Genomic DNA, 15204 nt, shown 5'->3' with positions numbered 1-15204 from the left:
TGTAGGCCACGGAAGGAGAGTTGTATGGCATTGAAGCTCGTCTGGAGGGTTGTTAACACAGTGTCCAAAGAAGGGCCAGAAGTATACAGAATGGTGTCGTCTGCGTAGAGGTGGATCAGAGACTCACCAGCAGCAAGAGCGACATCATTGATATATACAGAGAAGAGAGTCGGCCCAAGAATTGAACCCTGTGGCACCCCCATAGACTGCCAGAGGCCCGGACAATAGGCCCTCAGATTTGACACACTGAACTCTGTCGGAGAAGTAGTTAGTGAACCAGTCGAGGCAATCATTTGAGAAACCAAGGCTGTTGAGTCTGCCGATGAGGATGTGGTGATTGACAGAGTCGAAAGCCTTGGCCAGGTCAATGAATACGGCTGCACAGTACTGTTTCTTTAAGATATCATTTAGGATCTTGAGCGTGGCTGAGGTGCACCCATGACCAGCTCTGAAACCAGATTGCATAGCGGAGAAGGTACGGTGGGATTCGAAATGGTCGGTGATCTGTTTGTTAACTTGGCTTTCGAAGACCTTAGAAAGGCAGGGTAGGATAGATATAGGTCTGTAGCAGTTTGGGTCAAGAGTGTCGCCCCCTTTGCAGAGGGGGATGACCACAGCTGCTTTCCAATCTTTGGGAATCTCACACGACACGAAAGAGAGGTTGAACAGGCTAGTAATAGGGGTTGCAACAATTTCGGCAGATAATTTTAGAAAGAAAGGGTCCAGATTGTCTAGCCCGGCTGATTTGTGGTGGTCCAGATTTTGCAGCTCTTTCAGAACATCAGCTGACTGGATTTGGGAGAAGGAGAAATGGGGAAGGCTTGGGCGAGTTGCTGTGGGGGGTGCAGTGCTGTTGACCGGGGTAGGGGTGGCCAGGTGGAAAGCATGGCCAGCCGTAGTAAAATCCTTTTTGAAATTCTCAATTATAGTGGATTTATCGGTGGTGACAGAGTTTCCTATCCTCAGTGCAGTGGGCAGCTGGGAGGAGGTGCTCTTATTCTCCATGGACTTTACAATGTCCCAGAACTTTTTTGAGTTTGTGTTGCAGGAAGCAAATTTCTGCTTGAAAAAGCTAGCCTTGGCTTTTCTAACTGCCTGTGTATATTGGTTTCTAACTTCCCTAAAAAGTTGCATTTCACGGGGGCTGTTCGATGCTAATGCAGAAGAACTGGAGAGAACCAAGGGCTATATCTGTTTCTGGTTCTAAATTTCTTGAATGAGGCATGCTTATTTAAGATGGTGAGGAAGACATTTAAAAAAAAAAATAACCAGGCATCCGCTACTGACGGGATGAGGTCGATATCCTTCCAGGATACCCGGGCCAGGTTGATTAGAAAGGCCTGCTCACTGAAGTGTTTCAGGGAGCGTTTGATAGTGATGGGTGGAGGTCGTTTGACCACTGACCCATTACGGATGCAGGCAATTGATCGCTGAGATCTTGGTTGAAAACAGCAGAGGTGTATTTAGAGGGCAAGTTGGTTCGGATGATATCTATGAAGGTGCCTGTGTTTACGGCATTGGAGTTGTACCTGGTAGGTTCATTGATAATTTGTGTGAGATTGAGGGAATCAAGCATAGATTGTAGGATGGCCGGGGTGTTAAGTATGTCACAGTTTAGGTCACCTAGCAGCACAAGCTCTGAAGATAGATGGGGGGAAATCAGTTCACATATGGTGTCCAGAGCACAGCTGGGGGCAGAGGGTGGTCTATAGCAGGCGGCAATGGTGAGAGACTTGTTTTTAGGGAGGTGGATTTTTAAAAGTAGAAGTTCAAATTGTTTGGATGCAGACCTGGATAGTAGGACAGAGATCTGCAGGCTATCTCTGCAGTAGATTGCAACACCGACCCCTTTGGCCGTTCTATCTTGTCTGAAAATGTTGTAGTTAGGGATGGAGATTTCAGAGTTATTGGTGGTCTTCCTAAGCCAGGATTCAGACATGGCTAAGACATCCGGGTTGGCAGAGTGTGCTAAAGCAGTGAATAAAACAAACTTAGGGAGGAGGCTTCTAATGTTAACATGCATGAAACCAAGGCTTTTACGATTACAGAAGTCATCAAAAGTGAGCGCCTGGGGAATAGGAGTGGAGCTAGGCACTGCAGGGCCTGGATTCACCTCTAGATCGCCAGAGGAACAGAGGAGGAGTAGGATAAGGGTACGGCTAAAAGCCATGAGAATTGGCCGTCTAGGACATCCGGAACAGAGAGTAAAAGGAGCAGGTTTCTGGGGGCGATAAAATAGATTCAAGGTATACTGTACACACAAGGTATGGTAGGATGTGAATACAGTGGAGGTAAACCTAGGCATTGAGTGATGATAAAAAATAAGATATTGTCTCTAGAAACATCATTGAAACCAGGTGATGTTATCGCATGTGTGGGTGGTGGAACTGAAGGGTTGGATAAGGTATAATGAGCAGGGCTAGAGGCTCTACAGTGAAATAAGCCAATAAACACTAACCAGAACAGCAATGGACAAGGCATATTGACATTAAGGAGAGGCATGCTTAGCCGAGTGATCATAAGGGTCCAGTGAGTAGTGAGGTTGGTTGGGGTCATGGCGATTCAGACAGCTAGCCGAGCCATGGGTAGCAAGCTAGCAGAAGATGGAGGTCTGTTTTTAGCTACCCCGTCGGTAGATTAGTGGGTTCCGTGTGGTAGAGGGGACCAATCCAATTGTCAAAATAGTTATAGTGGCCCAAGAAAATTGTTCGATAGACCTGTTCAGATAGCAGCCGATATGCTCAAGACAGCTAACGATTAGCGGGCCGCAGTTAGCAGATGGGCGTTCAGGTTACGTTGCGATGGAGGGGCCAGTTGAATAACTCCCTCGGGCAGATAACGTCGGAATTCCAGTCGTGAAGGCCCGGTTGGGCTCCGCATCAGCAGTAAAACGGGTACGGATAGGTGATTGTAGTCCAGGAGTGGCTGATGGAACTCTTCAGCTGGCTAGCTCCGGGATAATTGGTGTTTGCGCCGGAATCGACATTAGCCAATAGTGACTTGGATAGCAGCTAGGTAGCTGCAAGATCCAGGTGTAAATGTCCAGAGCTTGCGGTAGAAATTCGGGGATAGGGAGAGAAAATAGGTCCGGTATGCTCTGGTCTGGGTCACGTTGTACAAAACTGGCGATAGCTTTACGAGGTGAATAATACTTTTGAATAAAAAAAAAGAAAAGAAAAAACAGATCAGCACCACATTTGGTGAGGTGGGTTGCAGGAGAGTGTTTTGAAGTTTCTATAAAAAATATACAAAAAGATATGCGAAGAAAAAGACAAAAAGACATCAAATACATACACACGTGACAAGACGAGAACAAAGGACGTCTGACTGCTATGCCATCTTGGAAACCTTGAAGAAGCTAGAGAAATAGAATATAAACGCAATAGAAGCGTTGTTTCTTGTACTATTGTCTCTTGTGTCTTTAGAGGACTGTTTCACTTTGATGTCCTTTTTCTTCTGTCCTTATTTTGTCTTTCTTTTCTTCTGTTAACTAGATATTCTTTGTTATTCTTTGTTAACTAGCTAGCTTCTTCCAGGAGAGTCCCTAGCAACTGCTTAGCAACTGGTAAACAATTCAGCTAGCTAACTGTACAATTTTATGAAAAAGAGTTACTTTTTCAAAAGCCTATCTTCTTTCTTTGTTGCTTGTTTTGTCTCCAATTCAGTCTTGCAGTTTTCTTTTGCTTTTTTCCAATGTACTTCACTCAAAAAAACTCAACAAAAAAAAAAACATGTCAATTACAATATCTGTAGGAGCTCATTTTTTCAGCAGCTGCTGTTCAATTTGGAACTCCGGAACACTGATCCCTATCCCTTTTTCTGTTATTGTCTCTCTCTCTATTCCTCCCTCTCCCTCCATTCTCCCAGACTCTCTAAAGTTGGATGTTTTGGTGCCGCTAGGGCAGTTCAGACTGCTGGTTGATTACTTATTTTATTGAGGAATGTTTGTTTTTCATGATCGTGTTTTGTAAGTTACTTTTCATAAATGCTTTATTGCATTGGAATTGTAAATATTGGGGATTTGTATGATTGTGTGCAGGGCTCCCTTGTAAAAGAGGCCTTGGTCTCAATGGGATTTCCCTTTTTTAAATACATTTGAATAAATACAAATAAATTCCTACCTCCCTCCTCTCAAGCTGTCCTCGTGTGGACAGTTTAAAGCAGAGTAATTAACGAGGCTGTCTCCATCACAGACATTTAAACGAGGGGGAGACTTGCAGGGAGAACCCATTAGAGACCAGAGGCCTGGACTAAGGGATGACTGACTTGTGTGTGTCCTTCCTATCCATTGCCAGTTGCCACGCTCTGCCAGTCTCAGACACAGGGCCCTGGCATGGGCCAAGTGGCATAGCTTTGGGCATCCATCACCCAGGAGACTGAGCCAGCAGGTGGCTAACATTATTTGACCATGCAAATACTCACCAATCTGGCTACATTTTCCAAATTAATGAATCTGATAATTCATCTTCAAAGACATCCTCTTAGTCAGTCCCCTTGCCATTGTTCAGAGCAGTCACAGTTGCACCCCAGGCCTGTCTGTTTTAATGACTGTCTGAGAAACTGTTGAGCCATAATGGATGTTAATTGGCAGGCTGAATTGGAGGGAAACACCTTGACTCAGAACAAAGGCTTGGCAGTTAGAGAGACCGAGATAGTCATTATGACACACTAATGTTAGGGGGCTGTTCTACTGCTGGTCCTTTATCTGGGTTTACAACTCTAACGATGCTAACGATGGTAGTACTGCTGGTACTTAATCTGGGCTAATGACTAACAAGGAAAATGGTGCTAACAATGTTAGTGCTTCTGGTCCTTAATCTGGGCTACACTCTTCCAAAAAATTAAATCCTTATAGAACCAAAAAGGGTTCTGTCGCTTGCTTCACATATGGAAACCCTAAAAGTTCTTCACTGAACCAAAATGGTTCCATGTAGAACACTGAATGTTGCCATTTATTATGGCTACTATTACTAAATAGTAACATTTTTAGCTAAGAATATAATTTCATAAACAATTAAATAATGGACAAATAATACCAGCATAGTTTTTAGAATGTATTGTCATTATATGCAAGCATAGTTTAGAAATATGCACTGGTGGCCAGCAGAGAGGCATCTCTTTGTTTGAATGATGGCCCACATCAACTCTGGCTGACTTCAATACAATACATCTTTGTCCATTAGTTATAGAGAACAATAATGTGTCTTCTGCTCCGTTCTCAACCCCCCCCCCCACCCCCCCAAACAGCACACCTCACACATACAGTTGAGTCTGGCACAGGTTCAAGCTACAGCACAGCACCCCTGGATGGAGAGCATGTTGTGGGGTTAAGGACCTTGCTCAAGGGCCCAACGGTAAGGGAATGTTTTGAGGATATGAACCCAGCAGCCCTCCAGTTGTGAGATCAATTCCACCCATTTCTTTCCAGCGCCTGGCCCAGCATTCGAACCGCCCACAAGTCCAACTCCCTAGCGGCTGGGCAGTACAGTATGGGTTGTTGCCTGACTGGTTCCAGTGAAGAAGGAGAAAAAAAACAGTTAATCTTGAGAAATAAGCATGAGTTAATCTGCCAAAATTAAGACATAATTTATTCTAAATATTTTATGCATACCTCCTCTGTCAGTAGGTTTTCTAATGGCCTCATAAAACACCGTCCCTTCAATTGACTCCATACTGAAATAAAAGTATCAATTAGCTCATTGCCAATGTCAGGCTGGGTCTGTAGCTCTATTTGGAATATCCCGTAATAACAAATAATTTGTATTTGAAAGAGTTAGCTGGCTAGCTTGAAAGCTACTTTAAGTCACCCTAACTCACAAACATGTTCAAATTCTGCTAATATTTCAACTTTATTTGTCTAGCCTATAGTTTATCATATGACTTTGGCTTCATATATTTTAATAAAATAATCAACTTTGCTTACCTTAATACGTTGAAAAAGAACGTGCTTATTGGTAGGCAACTTGCAAGTTGGTTCAACCACCGTCCTCTTGTGTTGTCATTAGGTTTGGGCAGTATCCAAATTGTCATACCTTCATACCGACCTTGTGCCATTCCGGGATATTCTGAAATACCGGTACTGGCGCTGTTTTCAAACCCCACTGATACTCTGTAATCCAAAGGTTAGTAATGCTAACAAGTACATGTAAAATCCCATAGAGAATGCTAACTAAATGTAAAGCACATTGCAAACATTTTGTACAGTTTCTTATCTAATCGATACAAGTATAGAAGTAACTCAAAAATGCTACTCACAGTTTGCTGCTTGTACAAAACAAATATTAGGCAGCAAGGCTCTTAATCCAGAACAGGATCCTCTGCTGTTACCAAGTGAATGCTTGATTTTGGAAGAAGCTAACCACTTAGCGAGTTCGCCTGGCGCATGCTGCACAACAGTGAGTGACTCACAAGGCTCTGGTCTCTCTTCCTTGTGTGCTTGTAAGCAAACACCACATGACACGTGACTGGGGACTACCGTAAACTTCATAACAATGTGATAGGTGAAATTAAGAACGCAATGTTCTTTATCTCCTAACGTATTACAGAAGTTGACTGTAGGTCTTTCCTTAAAAAGTAGCTACAAATATTCAAATTTATAAAACAAACTTCAAAGAAATAGTTAACAATATTGACGCTATGTGGCTTTTTCCAAATACCCCTGTATACGGTATACACGATATACCACCGAAGCCTAGTTGTCATGCTGGAATGGCAGTTGATTTTTGAATCGGAATGGCAGTTACATTTTGAATTGACCAAAAGGTTCTATATAGAACACACCCTAAGAGTGATTGCTTTTATTAAACACATTATTTCCTCTTACTTTTAGCTAGCATTTAGATTGCAACAGCAAAGGTTTGTATGAACCTTGCTGTTTGCCACATAGACCTTATAGGATTAAATGTCAGGAATTGTGAAAAACTGTATATAGATATTTTTTTTAACCTTTTTATTTAACTAGGCAAGTCGGTTAAGAACATTTTTTTTTTTTCAATGACGGCTGAGGAATAGTGGGTTAACTGCCTTGTTCAGGGGGAAAACAACAGATTTGTTTTACCTTGTCAGCTCAAGGATTTGATCTTGCAACCTTCCGGTTGCTAGTCCAACACTCTAACCACTAGGCTACCTGCCGCCGCCACAGGTGGAAGTCGGAGGTTTACATACACCTTAGCGAAGTACATTTAACCTCTATGGGCTAGGTGGGACGCTACGTAACAGCCACTGCCAGCCTGTGGCGCGATTTTCAAAACCTTAAAAATCCTATTACTTCAATTTCTCAAACATATGACTATTTTACAGCCATTTAAAGACAAGACTCTCGTTAATCTAACCACACTGTCCGATTTCAAAAAGGCTTTACAACGAAAGCAAAACATTAGATTATGTCAGCAGAGTACCAAGCCAGAAATAATCAGACACCCATTTTTCAAGCCAGCATATAATGTCACCAAAACCCAGAAGACAGCTAAATGCAGCACTCACCTTTGATGATCTTCATCAGATGACAACCCTAGGACATTATGTTATACAATACATGCATGTTTTGTTCAATCAAGTTCATATTTATATCAAAAACCAGCTTTTTACATTAGCATGTGACGTTCAGAACTAGCATACCCCCCGCAAACTTCCGGGGAATTCGCTAACATTTTACTAAATTACTCACGATAAACGTTCACAAAAAGCATAACAATTATTTTAAGAATTATAGATACAGACCTCCTCTATGCACTCGATATGTCCGATTTTAAAATAGCTTTTTGGTGAAAGCACATTTTGCAATATTCTAAGTACATAGCCCAGGCTTCACGGGCTCGCTATTTAGACACCCGGCAAGTTTAGCACTCACCATAATCATATTTACTATTATAAAAGTTTGATTACCTTTTGTTGTCTTCGTTAGAATGCACACCCAGGACTGCTACTTCAATAACAAATGTTGGTTTGGTCCAAAATAATCCATCATTATATCCGAATAGCGGCGTTTTGTTCGTGCGTTCCAGACACTATCCGAAATAGTAAAGAAGTGTCACGCGCATGGCGCAATTCGTGACAATAAAATTCTAAATATTCCATTACCGTACTTCGAAGCATGTCAACCGCTGTTTAAAATCAATTTTTACGACACTTTTCTCGTAGAAAAGCGATAATATTCCGACAGGGAATCTCCTTTTCGGCAAACAGAGGAAAAAATCCCAAAGGCGGGGGCGGTCGGGGTCACGCGCATAAGCCCAGTGTCCCTTGATCGGCCACTTGAGAAAGGCGATAATGTGTTTCAGCCTGGGGCTGGAATGACGACATTCTGTTTTTTCCCGGGCTCTGAGCGCCTATGGACGACGTGGGAAGTGTCACGTTAGAGCAGAGATCCTTAGTAAATGATAGAGATGGAAAAGAAGTTCAAGAAATGGTCAGACAGGCCACTTCCTGTAAAGGAATCTCTCAGGTTTTGACCTGCCATTTGAGTTCTGTTATACTCACAGACACCATTCAAACAGTTTTAGAAAATGTAGGGTGTTTTCTATCCATATGTAATAAGTATATGCATATTCTAGTTACTGGGTAGGAGTGGTAACCAGATTAAATTCGGGTATGTTTTTTATCCAGCCGTGTCAATACTGCCCCCTAGCCCTAACAGGTTAAACTCAGTTTTTCACAATTCCTGACATTTAATCTGAATAAAAATTCCCTGTCTTAGGTCAGTTAGGATCACCATCTTATTTTAAGAATGTGAAATGTCAGAATAATAGTAGAGAGAATTATTTATTTCAGCTTTTATTTCTTTTATCACATTACCAGTGGGTCAGAAGTTTACATACACTCAATTAGTATTTGTTAGCGTTTCCTTTAAATTGTTTAGCTTGGGTCAAACGTTTAGAGTAGCCCTCCACAAGCTTCCCACAATAAGTTGGGTGAATTTTGGCCCATTCCTCCTGACAGAGCTGGTGTAAATGAGTCAGGTTTGTAGGCTTCCTTGCTCGCACATGCCTTTTCAGTTCTGCCCACAAATGTTCTATGGGATTGAGGTCAGGGCTTTGTGATGACAACTCCCATACCTTGACTTTGTTGTTCTTAAGCCATTTTGCCACAACTTTGGAAGTATGCTTGGGGTCAATGTCCATTTGGAAGACCCATTTGCGACCAAGATTTAACTTCCTGGCTGTCTTGAGATGTTGCTTCAATATATCCACATCATTTTTTTCCTCATGATGCCATCTGTTTTGAGAAGTGCACCAGTCCCTCCTGCAGCAAAGCACCCCCACAACATGATGCTGCCACTCCCATGCTTCACGGTTGGGATGGTGTTCTTCAGCTTGCAAGCATCCCCCTTTTTCCTCCAAACATAACGATGGTCATTATGGCCAAACAGTTCTATTTTTGTTTCATCAGACCAGAGGACATTTCTCCAAAAAGTATGATCTTTGTCCCCATGTGCAGTTTCAAACCGTAATCTGTCTTTTTTTATGCCGGTTTTGGAGCAGTGGCTTTTTCCTTGCTGAGCGACCTTTCAGGTTATATTGATTTAGGACTCGTTTTACTGTGGATACAGATACTTTTATACCTATTTCCTCCAGCCATTTCGCACCAAAGTACGTTCATGTCTAAGAGACAGAACGCATCTCCTTCCTGAGCGGTATGACGACTGCGTGGTCCATGGTGTTTATACTTGCATACTATTGTTTGTACAGAATAACATGGTACCTTCAGGCATTTGGAAATTGCTCCCAAGGATGAGCCAGACTTGTGGAGGTCTACAATTTTTTTTCTAAGGTCTTGGCTGATTTCTTTTGATTCTCCCATGATGTCAAGCAAAGAGGCGCTGAGTTTGAAGGTAGCCCTTGAAATACATCCATAGGTACACCTCCAATTGACTCAAATGATGTCAATTAGCCTATCATTTTCTGGAATGTTCCAAGCTGTTTAAACGTGCAGTCAACTTAGTGTATGTAAACTTCTGACCCACTGGAATTTTGATACAGTGAATTATAAATGAAATAATCTGTCTGTAAACAATTGTTGGAAAAATCATGCACAAAGTAGATTTCCTAACCGACTTGCCAAAACTATAGTTTGTTAACAAGAAATTTGTGGAGTGGTTGAAAAATGAGTTTTAATGACTCCAACCTAAGTGTATGTAAACTTCCGACTTCAACTGCATGTATACAAACAGTGAATATACAGTGCATTCGGAAAGTATTCAGACCCCTTCACTTTTTCCACATTTTCTTACGTTACAGCCTTGTTCTAAAATTGATTAAATTATTGTTTTCCATTATCAATCTACACACAATATCCCATAATGACAAAGTTAAAACAGGTTTTTAGAAATTTTTGCAAATGTATTAAAAATAAAAAACAGAAATACCTTATTTACATAAGTATTCAGACTCTTTGCTATGAGACTAGAAATTGAGCTTAGGTGCATCCTGTTTCCATTGATCATCCTTGATGTTTCTACAACTTTATTGGAGTCCATCTGTGGTAAATCCAATTGATTAGATATGATTTGGAAAGGCACACACCTGTCTATATAAGGTCCCACAGTTGACAGTGCATGTCAGAGCAAAATCTAAGCCATGAGGTCGAAGGAATTGTCTGCAGAGCTCCGCGACAGGATTGTGTCGAGGCACAGATTTTGGGAAGGGTACCAAAAAATGTATGTGGTATTGAAGCTCCCCAAGAACACAGTGGACTCCATCATTCTTAAATGGAAGAAGTTTGGAAGCACCAAGACTCTTCATAGAGCTGGCCGCCCGGCCAAACTGAGCGCTCGGGGGAGAAGGGCCTTGGTCAGGGAGGTGACCAAGAACCCAATGGTCAATTTGACAGAGCTCCAGAGTTTCTCTGTGGAGATGGAAGAACCTTCCAGAAGGACAACCATCTCTGCAGCACTCCACTAATCAGGCGTCTATGGTAGAGTGGCCAGACGAAAGCCACTCCTCAGTAAAAGGCACATGACAGCCTGCTTGGAGTTTGCCAAAAGGCACCTAAAGGACTCTCAGACCATGAGAAACAAGATTCTCTGGTTTGATGAAACCAAGATTGAACTCTTTGGCCTGAATGCCAAGGAGGAAACCTGCCAACATCCCTACAGTGAAGCATGGTGGTGGCAACATCATGCTGTAGGGATGTTTTTCAGCGGCAGGGACTGGGAGACTAGTCAGGATTGAGGGAAAGATGAATGGAGCAAAGTACAGAGAGATCCTTGATGAAAACCTGCTCCAGTGCGCTCAGGACCTCAGAATGGGGCGAAGGTTCACCTTCCAACAGAACAACGACCCTAAACACACAGCCAAGACAACGCAGGAGTGGCTTCGGGACAAGTCTCAATGTCCTTGAGTGGCCCAGCCAGAGCCCGGACTTGAACCCGGTCAAATATCTCTGGAGAGACCTGAAACTAGCTGTGCAGCAACGCTCCCAATCCAACCTGACAGAGCTTGAGAGGATCTGCAGAGAAGAATGGAAACTCCCCAAATACAGGTGTGCCAAGCTTGTAGCGTCATTCCCAAGAAGACTTGAGGCTGTAATCGCTGCCAAAGGTGCTTCAACAAAGTACTGAGTAAAATGTCTGAATACTTATGCACATTTTATAATTTTAATTTTTAATACATTTGCAAAATGCCTGAACCTGTTTTTGTTTTGTCATTTTGGGGTATTGTGTGTAGATTGATGAGGGGAAAAAACAATTGAATACATTTTTGAATAAGGCGGTAACGTAGCAAAATGTGGAAAAAGACAAGTCGTCTGAATTCTTGCCGAATGCACCATATATAACCTTTTTTAGTAAAAGGTTCTTTAATCTCATATTTTTTCTAAGACTGTAAAGACTCTATCAAGGCTAACGATGCTAGTGCTGCACCTGCTATTGATTATACATGGTTGTGAATGTAATCTTGGTGCAAAAACAAGGCCGTGTGAAGGAAATTGTGTGTGGGGGGGAGTGTGTGCGAGCGCAAGGCAGTGTGTGAATGGAAATGTCGTCTTGCTCTCTATTCGGCCGAGCAGAGAGAGACAATCGTTCAGACTGCAATGCTACCAATGTCACACACTCCTGTCACAATCCATCTCTGTCTAATCCAAGGGTCTCAAACATACAGGCGGGACGCAATATACTTTAAAATGACCAAAAAATGAATCGAAACTGTGTAGAAATTATACAGATACTTGACTTTGTACAGCTCGCTTATAATCACCAAAAAGAAAGCTAGACTATGGATAGAGGACTATTATTTGCACATTTTGACGGTGAGGAAATATAACACATTTTCAGTGCGGCCCTCCGGACCTCCTTTGAAGACCAAGTGCGGCCCCCGGTGCAATATGAGTTTGACACCCCTGGTCTAATCCATCATGTTAATTTACGTAATTTAGTAGACGCTCTTATCCAAAGCGATTTATAGTTGTGAGTGCATACATTTTCATACTGGTTCCCCGTGGGAATCGAACCTTGGTATTGCAAGCACCATGCTCTACCAACTGAGCCACACGGGACCACAGACGCACATGCACCACACATGTACTCACATACACACACACTCATCCTGTCCAGTCATTCTGATTGTGGTGTGATGAAGTGTTCTTGGCTGCTCTTTGACAACCTCTTATTACCCCCCAGTCCTCCTCCAACTATTTTAAAAGAATAGGAATGCTATTGATTTCTTCCACCTGTCTCTCCCCTTTACTCTCTCTATCTCTTTCTCTGGTCCGAGAACAGTATATTTCATTAAAAGACAGAGAAAAGTCATCCACAGTAGCTCATCAAAGAGCATTGAATAACCAGTCTCTCTCTCTCCCTCTGTCTCTGTCTCTTTCCTCCATCCCCTCCTCCCCCTTCTCTCCTCTCCTTCGTCTATCCTCTCCAGTCCCAGGCCATGCGTATCGTGCGGACGGTGGGCCAGGCATTCGAGGTGTGTCATAAACTCAGCTTGCAACACACACACCAGAACGCAGATGGACAGGAGGACGCAAACAATGACAAGACCTGCAACGAGGAGTCCATGCTCTCAGGTGAATACACACACACAAACACACTCCTGATTGAGTGTAAGAGACCATTTGAGAGGATAGCACCACATATGAGTCAGTCTATAGAGAGAGACTGTGGAACAGAACAGTGGTGGGAGGACTCTGGCTCCAGTGACTGCTGCATCCTTTCATATGCAGATGAGCCCACAGCACCCACGCACCACGCTCACACATACACAAACACACACACACACACACACACACACACACACATCTGCATTGACCCCCCTTTGCACCAAATCTTTTGACTCATCACATTTATTCCTTGTGTTATCTTTCTATTATTTTTCTATTTTTCTCTCTGCATTGTTGGGAAGAGCCCGTAAGTAAGCATTTCACTGTAATTCTACACCTGTTGTTTACGAAGCATGTGACAAATACAATTTGATTTGACACACACACACACGCACACATGAGAGCTGATCCCAACTCTCTCTGTCTGTCCCACTAGTGTAAGCCTCAGGAGCCTCTGAGCACAGCCAATGGGCTTATTTGGAGTGTTAATTGTCAGAGCTGGGAGAACAAGAGAACCACTGGAGAACACCTTAATGAAGCTCCTCCCCTCTTGCCCCCTCTCTTTTTTTGTCGTCCTTCCTCATCTTTTGGTGTAGCAACTTTCAACAATATACCTCTGAGTCCTCTCCCCCTCCTCTCATCTTTTTATGTTTCTCTAACGTAATGTAAAAATGTTGTGGTGTAGCAACTTTTTTTCTAACAACGAAGTCTGTTACGCCATTGGCCCTCCTTATGACAATGTGTTGGTGTGTTTGTTCACTCAGCCCGGGAGTTAACGGGAGCGGAGAAGTCGGCGGTTGCTGTGGAGACAGACATCGATGCGGAGGAGGCTCCCTTACCATTACCGGACAGTACAGTCGAGGAGTTTAACCGCGGCGTCACTGACCTGGACGGAGTGGATGCTACCGCCAAGACTGACCACACACAACTCAACAATATCGACAACGACAAGAAGGTATGGCGGTGTGTATGTGTTTTGGGGGGTGAGGTTGGGGCGTGTTTGAGGGGGAGAGAGAGGAGTGGGGTGCAAGCAAAGCAGGATGAAAGTTCCATACATACAGTATTCTAACTAAGGGCTGGAATAAGAGAACACAGTAATTGCTTGTTAGACCAGTTAATACAATATCATTGGTCTATCTACTGTATAGATTGCTTACACCAGGGAATATAATACAATTGGTCTGTCTATAGATTGCTTGGACCTGAGAATACAATACCATTGGTCTATCTATAGATTGCTTGGACCAGAGAATACAATATATTGTGGCCTCTCTAAAGATGGCTTGAGGAGGCGGAAAACAATATTGTGTGGCCTATGTATAGGTTGATATGTACAGTGACACTGTTTTTGTGAGTCAGGGAGAACCCCCACACACAGCTTTGTCTGATGTTACGACAGATTTAGTTATATTGGGTAAAATTGCTATTCTTGGATCGAAGACTGATTCTAAACTGCTAGACCTCTATCTCTAGGCTGCTTGGACAGGATGGAAACATGATGTAGTTTACATGTAAAATAAACATTCCATTTAATTATGTACATGTCAGTAGTTATCACTTAGTTAACACTTAGTTACCATGTAATTAACGTGGTATTAACATGTAGTTAGAGCTACACTCACAACTATAAACGTAAGCCCATAATTAGCTTTGCTACAGCATGCTGAGTGTCTTCTAGTAGTCAGATAGCTTGTAGTTATTATAGAGAGGGTAAATGGATGTCTGTCAGGTGAAGTCTATCCTTCAATCATATTAACCTTTTCATGCATGAGTTCCTAATATCTCTAACAGTAGCCCCAGAATGAGTTTTTTTATGTGTGTGATGTCAGAATGCACTCACTGTTCCAAAATGTGATTGTTACGCAACAGGACAGTTAACCCACGCTGTCCTCAAACCAAGGCACGCTGCCTGCTAATTATCTATAGGATATGTTTCAACTTGTCAATTTCACAATTTAAAATGATTTTCTAACAGTTTGAATTGAGGTGTGTTCCGCCTCCTCATCAATTTACATAAGGCTTTACTGAGCCGGACATACTTCTCTCTACAATGAGAGCCTAAGCATTTCCCTCAGTGTTTCCCCAGACCATGTATGCAGACATTTGCACATCTCTAGTCAGAACAGGCCTTGCACTAACTTTTTCCCCCTGGCACATTTTCTGGCT

General features: G+C 42.6%; 1 protein-coding gene and 1 long non-coding RNA gene across 2 annotated transcripts in view; one reads left to right on the top strand and one right to left on the bottom strand.

Annotated features, from left to right (window-relative positions):
• Positions 1–15204, top strand: part of LOC106560293 (carboxyl-terminal PDZ ligand of neuronal nitric oxide synthase protein) — a 191816-nt gene that overhangs the window by 119944 nt on the left and 56668 nt on the right. Inside the window, exons 6-7 of the mRNA XM_014123046.2 lie at positions 12861–13005; positions 13803–13993. Coding sequence (XP_013978521.1) covers positions 12861–13005; positions 13803–13993 — 336 coding nt within the window. The remainder of the gene's footprint in view (positions 1–12860; positions 13006–13802; positions 13994–15204) is intronic.
• LOC106560294 (uncharacterized) lies at positions 5257–6476 on the bottom strand. The gene is made up of 4 exons (XR_001318569.2): positions 6256–6476; positions 5924–6109; positions 5612–5673; positions 5257–5505 (listed from the first exon to the last, which is right to left on the bottom strand). It is a non-coding gene; the product is annotated as an uncharacterized lncRNA (long non-coding RNA).

This window comes from Salmo salar, chromosome ssa10 (assembly GCF_905237065.1).
Source record: "Salmo salar chromosome ssa10, Ssal_v3.1, whole genome shotgun sequence".
In the NCBI taxonomy this organism is placed as follows: domain Eukaryota; kingdom Metazoa; phylum Chordata; class Actinopteri; order Salmoniformes; family Salmonidae; genus Salmo; species Salmo salar.
This window is presented reverse-complemented; position numbering and strand designations above follow the sequence as displayed.